Source organism: Periophthalmus magnuspinnatus, chromosome 16 (genome assembly GCF_009829125.3).
Source record: "Periophthalmus magnuspinnatus isolate fPerMag1 chromosome 16, fPerMag1.2.pri, whole genome shotgun sequence".
In the NCBI taxonomy this organism is placed as follows: domain Eukaryota; kingdom Metazoa; phylum Chordata; class Actinopteri; order Gobiiformes; family Gobiidae; genus Periophthalmus; species Periophthalmus magnuspinnatus.
The window spans coordinates 30181620-30195169 of record NC_047141.1 but is presented as its reverse complement, the minus strand read 5'-3'; the positions used below and the strand labels follow the sequence as shown (position 1 = coordinate 30195169).

Sequence of the window (13550 nt, the reverse complement as noted above, 5' to 3'; positions counted from 1 at the left end):
TTCCAATGTCACATTCTAACCTCTGCAGTAGAATGTTGTGATCAATGGTGTCAAACGCTGCACTGAGGTCCAGTAGGACCAGGACTGAAGCCAGTCCATTATCAGCAGCTAGTAGTAAGTCATTTGTTACTTTAAGCAGAGCAGTCTCTGTGCTGTGGTGAGCTCTGAATCCAGATTGAAATTTTTCAAATATATTACTGTCCTGCAGGTGGCGGCAGAGCTGTTTCACCACAACTCGTTCTAGAATTTTTGAGAGGAAGGGAAGATTAGAGATAGGTCTGTAGTTGGCTAGTTCATCAGGATTTAAGTTAGGTTTTTTCAAAAGGGGTTTAATCACAGCATACTTAAAGGACTGAGGAACGTAGCCATTTTCTAACGACATATTTATTATGTTATGGATGGAATCTATTATTAGGGGGAGGGCATCTTTGAGGAGTCTGATTGGAATAGGGTCGAGCAAACAGGCTGAGGGTTTGGATGACATGATGGCTGAGGTAATCTCCACCTCATCATCAGGAGTAAATTTATCTAATATTATTAGAGGATCCATGTGGGACATTACAGACTGGATTAGCTCAGAGCTGATTTTTGGAGTAACTTTGTTGATTTTGTCTCTAATGGTTGTAATTTTGTAATCGAAGAATTGAAGAAAGTCATCACAACTAATGTTTGAGGGGATAAGAGACTCATTAGCAGTGTGGGAGTTTGTCAGCCTGGCTACAGTGCTGAACAGAAATCTGGGGTTATTTTTGTTTACTTCTATTAGATTTGAATAGTATCTAGTTCGGGCTTTCCACAGAGCGGCCTTATAAGTGAGCAGGCAGAGCTTCCATGCCTTCAGAGACTGCTCAGAGAGTGAGCGACGCCAAAGCTTCTCTGTGCGTCTTACATGTTGTTTGAGTGTCCTGAGCTGTAACGTGTACCATGGAGCCGGAGGTCTTGGTTTAATGCTTTTCTGTTTTAGCGGAGCTACAACATCGAGAGCAGATTTTAAAGTGAGCATTGTTCTGTCAACCAATTGATCAGTGACAATTGGATTTAAATTATTGTCACTGTCACATGACATATCTTTCAGTAATGGCTCAATAATTTCTTTAAACTCTGTAACCGATTTATCTGATAATGTTCTTTTCATTATAGTTTTTTTCTGCGGGGCTGGATAGTCTTTTAGAATAAATTGAAAGGTAATTAAGAAATGGTCAGAGAGTATAGAGTTTTGAGAAAGGACAATTAGATCATTAATCTCAATACCGTAGGTTAGAACGAGCTCTAGAGTGTGATTGTGACAGTGAGTCGGCTTATTCACACTCTGGGTGAAACCGATCCCATCCAGGAGCGCGCCAAAAGCATTACTGAGGCAATCACTGCCGTTGTCTACATGTATGTTGAAATCTCCAACTATAACAATCCATTCCCAATTCAAAACTAAACTTGAAATGAAATCAGAAAACTCTGTCAGGATCTCGGCATATGGACCAGGAGGTCGATAAATTATTATAACTATAACAGCTTTTTGTTTTTTCCAATTGGGGCACGTAATGGAGAGTGCGAGGCTTTCAAAGGAGAGGTATGTATAGTTGGGTTTGGGGCTGAGAATTAGACTGGAATGAGAGATGACGGCCACACCACCACCTGGACCTGTGCTCCGGACACTCTGAAAGTTCATGTGACTTGATGGTGTAGATTCGTTTAGTCTAACATAGTCATTTTCCTGAAGCCATGTTTCAGTTAGGGCTAACAGATCAATATTAAGGTTAGTTCATTTATTAAAAGAGATTTCGAGGAAAGAGACCTGATGTTTAGCAGTCCACATTTTACACACTTATCATTTTGTTTATTTGTGGCACATTTATTTATTTTTATTAAGTTATGAGATCTGACAGCTTCCTTGTCAATCCTAGCAATCATATTCTGAGCTAACAGGGCGGAGCCAGCCTGCGTGGGATGGATGCCGTCTCTACGTATAAGCCTAGGCTTCCCCTCAAATGCCCTCCAATTATCTATGAAGACGACACCATTCTGCGGGCACCAATTGGTCAAGCACTGGTTGACTGCTGAAAAGCGGCTGTACATTTCACAATTGGTTTAGGTTGGGAGGGGGCCAGAGAAGTACATGGACTCCGACATCGATTTAGCCAATTCACAGACTGCCCCCCCCCCCCGTGTGTATAACGATCCGGCGGTACCTATTCTTACTTTTCTTTAAAAGCCTAAGATTCCCCTCGATGTCACCCAGCCTGGCTCCAGGATAACACCGCGTGGAAGCTGCAGGCAGTTCCACGTCCCTGACTATGGAGCTCCCTATGTCCCGGGTCCAGCTCAGGGGAGCAAACCTGTTCTGGATGGGGAGCTCTCTATTCTCAGCCCTGTGTCCCTGGCCTGTTCTAGTCCTACGCTTTCTTCTAACTGTCACAAACCTGTCCTGGTCTGATCCCGGCTGCACGGGTTGCGCTGGGGGGCTAGTCTCACTAGTTACACTAAAGCTACTGCAGTCCGTGGTCCCTACTGCTGCTACCTGACTGTAACTCGGGGTCAGAGCCTCCAATGAGCGGATCCGCATTTCTAACTCTGAGACCCTGGCCTGTAGGACTGCCACTACACTACACTTAACACAACTGTCCCTATCATCGTCAAATAAGCCAGGGTCATCACTCCACATATGGCAACGAGGGCAGGGAAGAGCGAGAGAAGAGGAGGAAGGTTTAGCCATGATGCTAGTCGGCTAGGCTAGTTCAGGCTGAACCAAGAGATAGAGGGGATTAATCCACGAAGTGCGGAGCAATAGATGCTTAATGTTCGGTGGTTTAGCGAAGTATTCAGGCACTAGTTTAGATGTTAGAAACTGCTTTTAAAACTGTAAGGATTCGTGGATTAACAATTTCAGGAGAGAGACGCTAGATATACAACTCGCAAAACAGAATGCACTAATGCACTAATGACGTCAGTTTTCACTCACCAAATCAAAGGGTTTTCTAACATGCTTTTATAGGACTCTCATTTTTGCCTAAAAAGTTACACACTGGGGATTTTACAATAGTTTGTCTTCAATAAAAAATACAAATAAATAAATAATAATAATAATAATAATAATAAATAATAGGATAGTAGAATCATAAAAAAAATGTATTCAAACTGGTTAAAAAAAATTACAAAACTATTATGTACCCAAAAAGTCATTTGTAAGAAGAAAAAAAATTCTATGTATATCTTCTGTAAATTCTTTTTATACAATACATGTGGCATTGTCTAAAAAAGTGGGACGAGGGTCAAGGGTCTAAGCTGTGCAGGACGACCAAAACAGGGTCATGCAGTCGTCCGTTTAGCTTCTGGTTGCCACATAATTCCAGTGAAAGAGATAAAGAACATGTTCCTGTCTGACCTTCAGTACTTTACTGTTTACTGTTTTGCACCTTGGCTCTCTTGTCGCCTCCTCCCTCCTCGTCCACAAACGTGAAGGACTCCCAGCTGACTTTGGAGCCCTGCCCCGGTGAACTCTGACCCCTCTCAAACAGTCTGCGCTCTGGAGACAGCCACCAGTCGAGGATGGCCTGCAGCTCTGTCCTCTCGATGGAGCCTAAGAGAATCATGGATTCTGCACAGAAGGAAAAATACAAGGTTTGAGATGATTCAGCGTGATCAAGGTAAGGCACAAAGTGAGTCAAAGTGTTTTACAGAATAAGAAAGACGTTAAAATCATAATGCAACAAATCAAAACATGAATAAAGTTAACATTGAAAGAGAAAAGTGCAGAATAAAACCTTTTCAGTCTCACATCTTCAGGAAAACTGTTCCAGGTTTAAACTGCAGAAAACTGAAACACTGATTCAACATGTTTAGTCCTGGTTTAGCCCTGCTTTAGTCCTGGTTTAGTCCTGGTTTAGTCCCGGTTTAGTCCCGGTTTAGTCCCGGTTTAGTCCCGGTTTAATCCCAGTTTAGTCCTGGTTTAGTCTCGGTTTAGTCCTAGTTAAATCCCGATTTAATCCCGGTTTAGTCCCGGTTTAGTCCCAGTTTAGTCCCGGTTTAATCCCGGTTTAGTCCCGGTTTAGTCCCAGTTTAGTCCCGGTTTAATCCCGGTTTAGTCCTGGTTTAGTCCCGGTTTAGTCCTGGTTTAGTCCCGGTTTAGTCCCGGTTTAGTCCCGGTTTAGTCCCGGTTTAGTCCCGGTTTAGTCCCAGTTTAGTCCCGGTTTAATCCCGGTTTAGTCCTGGTTTAGTCCTGCTTTAGTCCTCAAAGTGTGAGATGGTTCATGTGGCTCTGTTCTCTGAGCCACAGGAGCCAGTGCACACTCTTCACCAGAAAAGTTCCATAGTTCACCTTTAAGACTGAGATGGAGAGCGGGGAAGAAATCTATGATAGAATTTGCCTTTTATTTAACAGTTGAAATGCAGATGGTTTGAGCTGGTTTAATACGGCTGTAATTACTGGGCCAATCCACATGAAATAATTAAGAACCAACTTAAATATTTTACGTTTCTGTCAACACAAATTCAGCTACAATAATGAACAGTAAAGTAGAAGCTGCAGTAGAACACATGTTAAAGAGCTCGTGTTACGCTGATCTATTTTATAATGTTGTTTCCTCATCACAAACAGACCTGGAGTTGTGTTTTTTTGTTTCATTCACACATGTTTAACACACAAATTCTGCATATTTAGGCTATTAAGCAACTACCACAAGATTAATGCCAATAAATAAGAACAAACAATTTTCAGGTTAAACAATAGTGGAAAAAAATGACCTTTACAGAAACATAAACAGTTCTGCTCTTCATCTGAGACTTAAAATAACAAATTATGCTTTAACGATATGAACCTGAGTTGTTCATTGTGTGGATTTAAACAGTGTTACCTTTAGAGTCGACCAGTGGGATCGTTTTGAGTGTAGTCGTGTCTAGGAGATGGTTGAGTTCTCTGTAGGAGGATTGAGACGACAGAAACTTGACCTTTCGCACCATAATATCCTCCACGAAGATGTTGTACTTGCTGCAGGTGAGAAGACAAATGGGACTCAGTGTGAGAACACGAAAGCAACGAAAACATGAACCTCTACATCTCTGTTCTGAGGCGTGTTTTTGACCAGGGTCTTATATTTGGGTCATTTAGACGTTTTTTAAACATTATTTTTATTATTATTAATATCTTTTTTTATCTGTGAGTGCTTTTAGCATGTGCCATAATGCAGAAATTATTATTATTATTATTATTATTATTATTACTATTATCATCACTATTATTATTATCATTATCATCATCATCATTATTATTATTATTATTATTATCATCATCATTATTAGCAGTGTCTGGTTCGATCACCTCAGGAGGCCTCACTTCTGTAGCCTCTCTGCCTTCATCCTCAACACTGCTCCGTCCTTCTTTAAACAATTTAGCCACTTGTAGACATTTTTTTGGCTGAAACATGTGGCACCAGACACAGTCACATTCTCCTATGAATTTCAACGGGTTTGCACCTTCACCAACCAAAAACTTGATAACTGACCGCTGTTCGATCCTGGAGCTTCTTGGTCGGCCATCTTTGTTAATCGCCAAAACTCTCAAAGTTTGTTTTTTTTAATCCGCAAAAGAAATTAAATCCATGTGAAAAACAGGTAAAACAAAAACAAAAAAAAGGAAGCTTCTAACTGTATTAAAAATCCTTATACCGAAAAATTCACCTTATTTATTGAATGACCCTCGTATTTGTTCCCTGTGGGAGTGGTTTACCTGATGTGCCCGAGGGCCAGCTCAGGCAGGTAGGGCAGTTTCTTCACCTGGATGATGGAGTCGTAGAGGGACGGCTGCAGCCCCTGAGCCACCATGTTGGCCAGGATCACAGCCACCATCATGGGTAAGATGTGAGAGATCTGCCCCGTCAGCTCAAAGCAGATCACAGCGGTGGAGACGGTGTGTGTGACGGCCCCGGTCATAGCTGCTGCCCCTAGTGGTCGATGCAGGACATATATGCCAATAAGTGACACTATATTTGCATAAAGTAACACCATGAAGTACAAGAGGTTTGGATTTTCCAGAACTAGTGTTGTCAAAATACTAAAAGTTCAACATTAAGGAACAAAGTAGATACTTGATGCCAATTTTGATTCCCAAATAATCATTTTTAAAGCGTTTTTTTTTGTTTGTTTGGGTTTTTTTTTTTAGCAAATATTGTCATTTTCAACACAAAATAATAGTATTTGTTTATTATACCATGTGGTCTGACACTTTTCTGTTAAAACTCAAGATGAAATTGTTCAGAAAAAGTCAAATTTTATCCAGTTGTGATTTTTATTTTTTATTTTTTTTTGTTTAAATGATTATCTAGTTTCGATACTAGTTGTAGTATTGATTAGTATCTGATTTTCGATACTTTTAACAGCTCCAAATATCTATTAGATATCCTATATTACACAAAACTGACTCTTGGGGTGTTATAATGTTGTTCCCTCCTCAAAAACAGACCTGGAGTTGTGTTTTGTTTCATTCACACATGTTTGAGTGACACTTTATTATTAGTCTGTCTACGTCTCCAAAAGAAAAGGTCAAATTTCATCCAGTCGTGTGATTTTTTTTTTTCATATCGATCGATTCAAAGCTTTTTTTGTCATGTGCTCTGTAAGTAACATGTCTGTATAAGACTGTACAATGAAATTCTTACTTTGCTGCCCACACTGGATGCCAGAGCAAACAAAGAAAACGAGGTATAAAACAGATAAATAACATGACAAAGAGAGCGTATAAAAATACTGTGAATTTCGGACTTTAAGCCGCTACTCTTTTCCCCACGCTTTGAACCCTGCGGCTTATACAACAGTGCGGCTAATTTATAGATTTTTACTGCCTAAGGCCACTGGGGGCGCTCTAACAGTAAATGCGTAAGTGAGACATGGGGAAAGATTATGAACTGATGCTTTTTAGACACAATTTTTTTTTTGAAAGAAAAAAGAAAAAAAGCGTTTCCTAAATTAAAACTAAAAAACCTTCTGTGTACCGTCTTTCTGTGTAAATATCACATGTTACAACACAAAAACCTGCGGCTTATATTCAGGTGCGGCTTATATATGTACAAAATTGATTTTCTTTTCAAATTTAGCTGGTGCGGCTTATATTCAGGTGCGCTCTATAGTCCCAAATTTACAGTATAATTAATTAGATAATAGTGCAAATTATCATGTGCAAAATATAGCTGATACTTGCTTAAACCAGTATCTACTTTTGATGCTCGTTTTAGTATCGATTAGTAGCTGATTTTTGACACTTTTGACAACCGTAACCCAGTACTATCTGACGGTTCATATTATTTCCCAAGTGTCACACTGAGTTGAGCTGCAATTATGAGTTCAAACCTTTTTCCAAGCTGCAGGTCGGAGTCTCTGAACTACGACTAAACTAGAACTGAAACAGGACTTAAACATGTCGATACAAAGATTTAACCAAGCAGCAGGGACTCAAGAGCAGAGGACGGAAGCTAGAAACAGCACTGTATTCAAATAATTACCATATTTTCCAGAGTATAAGTCGCACTGGAGTATAAGTCTCACCAGCAAAAAATGCATAAAAATGAATATGTTCTGTTTTAATGTTGATTTTATGATGATTATTTATGTTTTGATTTGTTTTATTGTGATTTTAATGTCTTTTTTATGCCTTGCCTTGCCGTAAAGTAAGATATAAAGAAATCCAAATGTTTTTAATCAGATCTGAACTAGTCACTCCTCCAGAAAAAGCCAAATCATTTTGAGAAACGCTGTTATATCTTGGAGAAAATATCATGTACCAGAGAAACAGATGATATAGAGTCATTCTGAGATGTTGCAAAATGGACTGACCAATGACCGCGTATCCTCCTGGAAGTATCCGGTACACGATCCCATCAAACAAGATTCCATTTGGAAACAGAGTGGCCATGATCTCTCCCACAAGGCGCCCGAAAGCTGCTCCTAGAGGCGGGATAGGAAACATCAGGTGAAAACAACTTAAACGGAGGCTTAGCGGGACGCAGGCGCTCCCGTGACCCAATCCTCTTACCTAAAATGAACACGGGCATGAACGCTCCCGAGGGGATGGGCATCGTCGTGGAAACTGCTGACATCCAGAACTGCAACAACAACAGGATCAAGGTGGAGCCGAAGACGACGTGTTATAGACTGTTACATCGGGAGCAGTGGGAGCCGCAAAACGGACGGGACGGCGGTTTGAAAAATGACTCGAGTAGCAGTAAATAAGTAGAATAACACATGATTTGCAAATTGGAAAAATAGAAATAGTATGAACTCATCTATGGTTTAGTTTGTTTAGTGGTTTAGTGAAATAACACAGTAAAAATCACAAAAATTACAATAAATCAATATATAAACTATAATAGTATCTCAATATAAGATACAAAGAAATACAAATGTTCAAATTATTAATATTGCCAGAATAAAGCATTTAGTCCTGGTCCTATTTTAGTCCTGATCCTGTTTTAGTCCTAGTCCTGGTCCTGTTTTAGTCCTGGTCCTGGTCCTGTTTTAGTCCTGGTCCTGCTTTAGTCCTGGTCCTATTTTAGTCCTGTTCCTGGTCCTGGTCCTGTTTTAGTCCTGGTCCTGTTTTAGTCCTGGTCCTGGTCCTGTTTTAGTCCTGGTCCTGTTTTAGTCCTGGTCCTGGTCCTGTTTTAGTCCTAGTCCTGGTCCTGTTTTAGTCCTGGTCCTGGTCCTGTTTTAGTCCTGGTCCTGTTTTAGTCCTGGTCCTGGTCCTGTTTTAGTCCTGGTCCTGGTCCTGTTTTAGTCCTGGTCCTGTTTTACTCCTGATTTTTGGCCTTATTAAGTTGTAGCGGTAAAATTTTATTCAAGTTTATTTAAATCACACATTTAAAACACGATCGTATGATGTCGTCAAACTTCGCAGTAAAGACGAGTTTAACGGAGACCCACCTTCATGACGAAGAAGAGCAGGAGGATGACGAACACGCTGACTTGTGGGTGGAGCCAGGCGGTGGAGCGTCCCAGGCCGGGGGGCAGGGGGGAGCCGGATATTTTGGTCCAGGTGAAGTTGTCGAACAGAGAGTTGATGCATTCACGAGGCATGAGCTGCACACACGTCAATCAATTTAAACACGACACAAAAGGAGACAGTATGACCTTTGACCTTTGACCTTTAGTTCAGTGGAGTTTGGCGATCCCAGAGCTGAAATCATCCAAATGAATTCCCTCTATTTGACAATTTTGGTGAATTTTATCATTTTACTTTCTGGTTGAACCTTGTGGGCACAAACTGTCTCTGTATTTTGAGTTTGTATTTCTTTTTTCAGAGTTTTTTTTTCTCATCAGCTCATTTTATTCACAAAATACTTGACACTTGATATAAAACTATGATAATATTCACAATTTTCACAGCACCACTGTATTATCTCATCAAACTACAGCACAATTAGAAAAAAACATGGAAAACTGTCTCATGTACTTTAAGTTTTGTTTGTTTGTTCATGAACGTTTTGCCTCTTTTGGGTAAATTTAACCCAGACACAGGAAGAACATGCAAACCAGAATTATTATACACAGTCTGTTACCTCTCCGGCCATAAACTGTCCAAACCCCGGTGGAAACGTTAAGGTGGCGATGATCAGAGTGACTGCCCCGGGATAGATGAGACGACTGCACACAAACAGACAGAAAGCATCAGCAGAACAACAACTGCGAGAGATGAAATGAAATGAGTTTAAATGTTCTTAAATACAACTCCACAGCTGCTTTTGTACAATGCGAAAAATGAAACTCTAGCATTGGTTAAAATTACTCAAATTAAAAATATTAACCTGTATTTAAGTAGTTAGTACGGAGCCCCGCAGATGACAGAAAGGAGAAGAATAATATTCACAAAATAAAAATATATTACCTTGAGAGAACGAGATATTATCTTGAGGGAACAAAATATCTTGAAGGAACGAAAAATTATCTTGAGGGAACAACATAATTATCTTGAGGGAATGACATAATTTTTTTGAGGGAACTAAATATTATCTTGAGGGAACGAGATATTATCTTGAGGGAACGACATAATTATCTTGAGGGAACATAATAATTTCTATACACATATTCTCAAAAGCGCACAAGATATTTACCTTAAAAAAGAAAAATAATCTTGTTCCCTTATGATAATTAAGTCGTTCCCTCAAAATAATACACATTAATATTATATTTTGCAAATGTCCTATGCCGGGCTCCGTAGCCTTTGACTAGTTCATGTTGTTCCTTGTGACAGTTTAAAAAAAATTTTGGCTTGAAATAAGAATCCCTACTGACATAATTAAAGAGAGATGTATTGAAACATCTAGAAACAAACACAGCTCCTTGTCTCCATGGAGATCCTGCTGAAATTTCATCACATTAAACACATCTATCCTGGATTTATTCAGTGAGTTTTTCAATGAGGAGCTGGGTCATCTTTCCACAGATCTAACCTATAATTTCGCTTCTTGGCATTACGTGCTCCAGAAGATACAGATGTTTAAAGCCAAACTGTGGGACATTCAAGTACTGTTAAATAGTCAAAGTCACTGAAATTAAGATTCAGATTTTGATTTCAAGACCTTCACCCAGAGGACCCCACTCCGCAGACCTCCACCCACATGTCCCTCATTATTTTTCATTCGTTTTTTGATCACTAATTACACTTTTTTTCAGTTGTAGCCTTCGTTCATTGCCTTTTAAAGTTCATCGAAGGTGATAAAACTCTTTCCAAATTGAGTTTAGAGCGAAATACTTCACTTTAACTTGAACCAGCTTCGTGTTGTCTCTGCTCTACTCCACTGCGTAGGTTCATTAAGTTATTTTTGACAAGCACAAAGAAAAACAGATAACTGAGAGCGTAGGCCTACTTAAACAAGAGTGTAAATAGAACAGGTGAATGGAATATATTACAAAGACATGCAAAACTGGAAACATTGGTGCCACAAATGCACTTTAATAATCTGGGGATATTTATACTCACAACTGCTCCTGTTTTTAATGTTTTAAATGGACTTATGCACTCATTTGTTTGTATTGTTTTCTCTCATTGGACTCTTCCTGCATAAATAAAGATAAATGAAAATATTAGACGTAGTTTGACCATGAACGTGTTGTCGTCAGCCCTGGGTTTGGTTAAGATTAGACACAAATCTATCATGCTTAAGGTTAGGAAAAGGTTTGCGCTTCATCCCATAGACCAGGGGTGTCCAAACTATGGTCTGGGGGCCAAATACGCATTACTTTTTACGGCAAATTTGAGTAAATCTACCAATATAACCTAAATAACATCACATTGCATTGTCATACAGACCTAATAATAATACTTCAAGCCTTATTTAAACAATGTTAAATGGTCTGTGGCCCTCCGTGTCGAATATTTTTCAAGATGTGGCCCTCGGTGAAAAGAGTTTGAGAACCCCTGTCATATACTGTTTATATAAATGGACGTAGCTGACCTGCTCGCCACTGCGTTACAAAGAAGTGATGATGCGCTGCGCTTCCGGCTCCATCGACTCTGGCTCCAATTTAGTTTACATTAAAAAACTTTTGGCTCCTCTCTCTGTACCTGCTGCTGTCAGACTCGTCATTTTGGTCTTAAATGTTCGTACTAACCCGCTCTACATGATCCTGGGGTTTTTATTTTGATATATTTTGATAAAATACGAACATCTTTCCCTCAGGTCACTCCCGCTACCGTTAGCAACAGGTTTGATTGACAGCGTTGCTAAGCGTCTGCCCTCTGCTAAAGCAGCGGTGCGGTGCAGGACAGGGAGTTACCTTCAACAGCCTCGCTCTGGATTAGCTCTTTGGTTGCTATGATACTCGCGATCGGAATTAGAAACATGAAACTCGGCTCCAAATCTGCCGATATAACTGCTCTAGCATCGACAAGCTTCATTTTGCTGCGGATGTGTCAGTCTGTGCCTCGTGTTTAGCGTAAAACAATGCATCAACTTTTGAAACGTCATGCTGAAAAAAAGCTGTCAGGAAATCGCAAACTTTGACGGTTGTTTGTTTACTTTGAGGAACATGTGGATGGAGATGAGTCACGTGAGGGTCGTCTGGGTGGAGGTCTGCAGCCAGCTCCATCTTGTACATTTAATTGCTTTAGATATCCATTTGGCGGCGAACTGTTTACAGCAGTAGAAATAAGTGTTTGAGTGAAAATAGCGCTGACTGGACTCCGTGTCTCCTCTGTTTCGCTAATGGTGACGGCTAATGTGGCCTGACAGTTGGTCTCTGAGTGAATCTGTGTGGAGGATGGAGGAACTAAGTGCGTGAGGGTTTGTCGAGGCTTTTCCTGCTGTCTGCGCCACTGTGCTGAGACTGATGAGGGAGCAAAGTGGAGCTGAGATACATTACACTGAATTAAACTCCAAGAATAACTGCCCCAACTGCTGCTGCTGTTTGGAAAGCGGAGACAGAGCGAAACGACTCAAAGTTGCAGCGTTTTTGTGAGTTTACAGCCAAAAAGTTGGATGAAAATGAGTTAAAATGACTTGAATTCAGATCATTAAGCTTGATTCTTAATGTTTATTTCGAAATGTATGGACTTTAATTAGCACTTTATCTATTCAAAGCCGTATTTTAGTTCTTCTCATAATCTTTGCCACTAATACAGCTCAAGATCAGGAAAGAGCTATTCAGGAAAGGTTCATTTCTGTCCTGTATATGTGACGTTTTTAGTATCGATAGTTGTTCAAATGAGTATCTAGTTTTGATACAAGTCTTAGCATCGAAAGTACAAGTCACTGACACTTTTAAATCTTCACTCGCTCCTATAATTCTCAAGTTTTACTCACCAAATTTTAGCCTTAGATAAACTGAACCTTAAGAGATTTTTGTCAATATATACGGTTATAATTGTTCACTTACACTTGAACTTACTCACTACTTAAACTCGGGGAAGTAAAAATGTTCGGTTTGTCCCTGAACAGCCCGATCCAACACACTTTACGTCACATTTAAAGCATTTCCGGTCTTATTTGATCCTCGATATTATGTTTTAAGTCGTTTATTAAATCGTCTGAGGTTTATTCACCAACACCATTTCTTTAAGATCGCCCCACAGGAAGAAATCAGGACTAGTCAGGTCTGTGGAGATCACATACTGCCCCCTGTCTTTGAAAAACACTTCCATCCATCCATCCATCCATTTTCTTCTGCTTATCTGGGACCGGGTCGCGGGGGCAGCAGTCTAAGCAGGGACTCCCAGACTTCCCTCACTCCGGACACGTCCTCCAGCTCCTCCGGTGGGATCCCAAGGCGTTCCCAGGCCAGCTGAGAGACATAGTCCCTCCAGCGTGTCCTAGGTCTTCCTCCTCCCGCTGGGACATGCCCAGAACACCTCCCGAGGGAGGCGTCCAGGAGGCATCCTGAGCAGATACCCAAGCCAGCTGGCTCCTCTCGACGTGTAGGAGCAGCGGCTCTACTCCGAGCTCCTCCCGTGTGACCCTATCCCTAAGGGTGCACCTAGCCACCCTCCGGAGGAAACCCATTTCGGCCGCTTGTATCCGCGATCTTGTCCTTTCGGTCATTACCAAAAGCTCATGACCATAGGTGAGGGTAGGAAC

General features: G+C 40.6%; 2 protein-coding genes across 3 annotated transcripts in view; both read right to left on the bottom strand.

Moving 5' to 3' along the window:
* zyx (zyxin) overlaps window positions 1–13550 on the bottom strand; it is a 282791-nt gene that overhangs the window by 132640 nt on the left and 136601 nt on the right. The window lies entirely within an intron of this gene.
* clcn1b (chloride channel, voltage-sensitive 1b) overlaps window positions 1–13550 on the bottom strand; it is an 80980-nt gene that overhangs the window by 10446 nt on the left and 56984 nt on the right. For both annotated transcript variants that reach the window (XM_055228121.1, XM_033980504.2), the window contains 7 exons: window positions 9537–9621; window positions 8902–9057; window positions 8018–8087; window positions 7819–7929; window positions 5720–5933; window positions 4848–4981; window positions 3411–3592 (listed from right to left, as the gene is read on the bottom strand). In XM_055228121.1, coding sequence (XP_055084096.1) covers window positions 3411–3592; window positions 4848–4981; window positions 5720–5933; window positions 7819–7929; window positions 8018–8087; window positions 8902–9057; window positions 9537–9621 — 952 coding nt within the window. The remainder of the gene's footprint in view (window positions 1–3410; window positions 3593–4847; window positions 4982–5719; window positions 5934–7818; window positions 7930–8017; window positions 8088–8901; window positions 9058–9536; window positions 9622–13550) is intronic.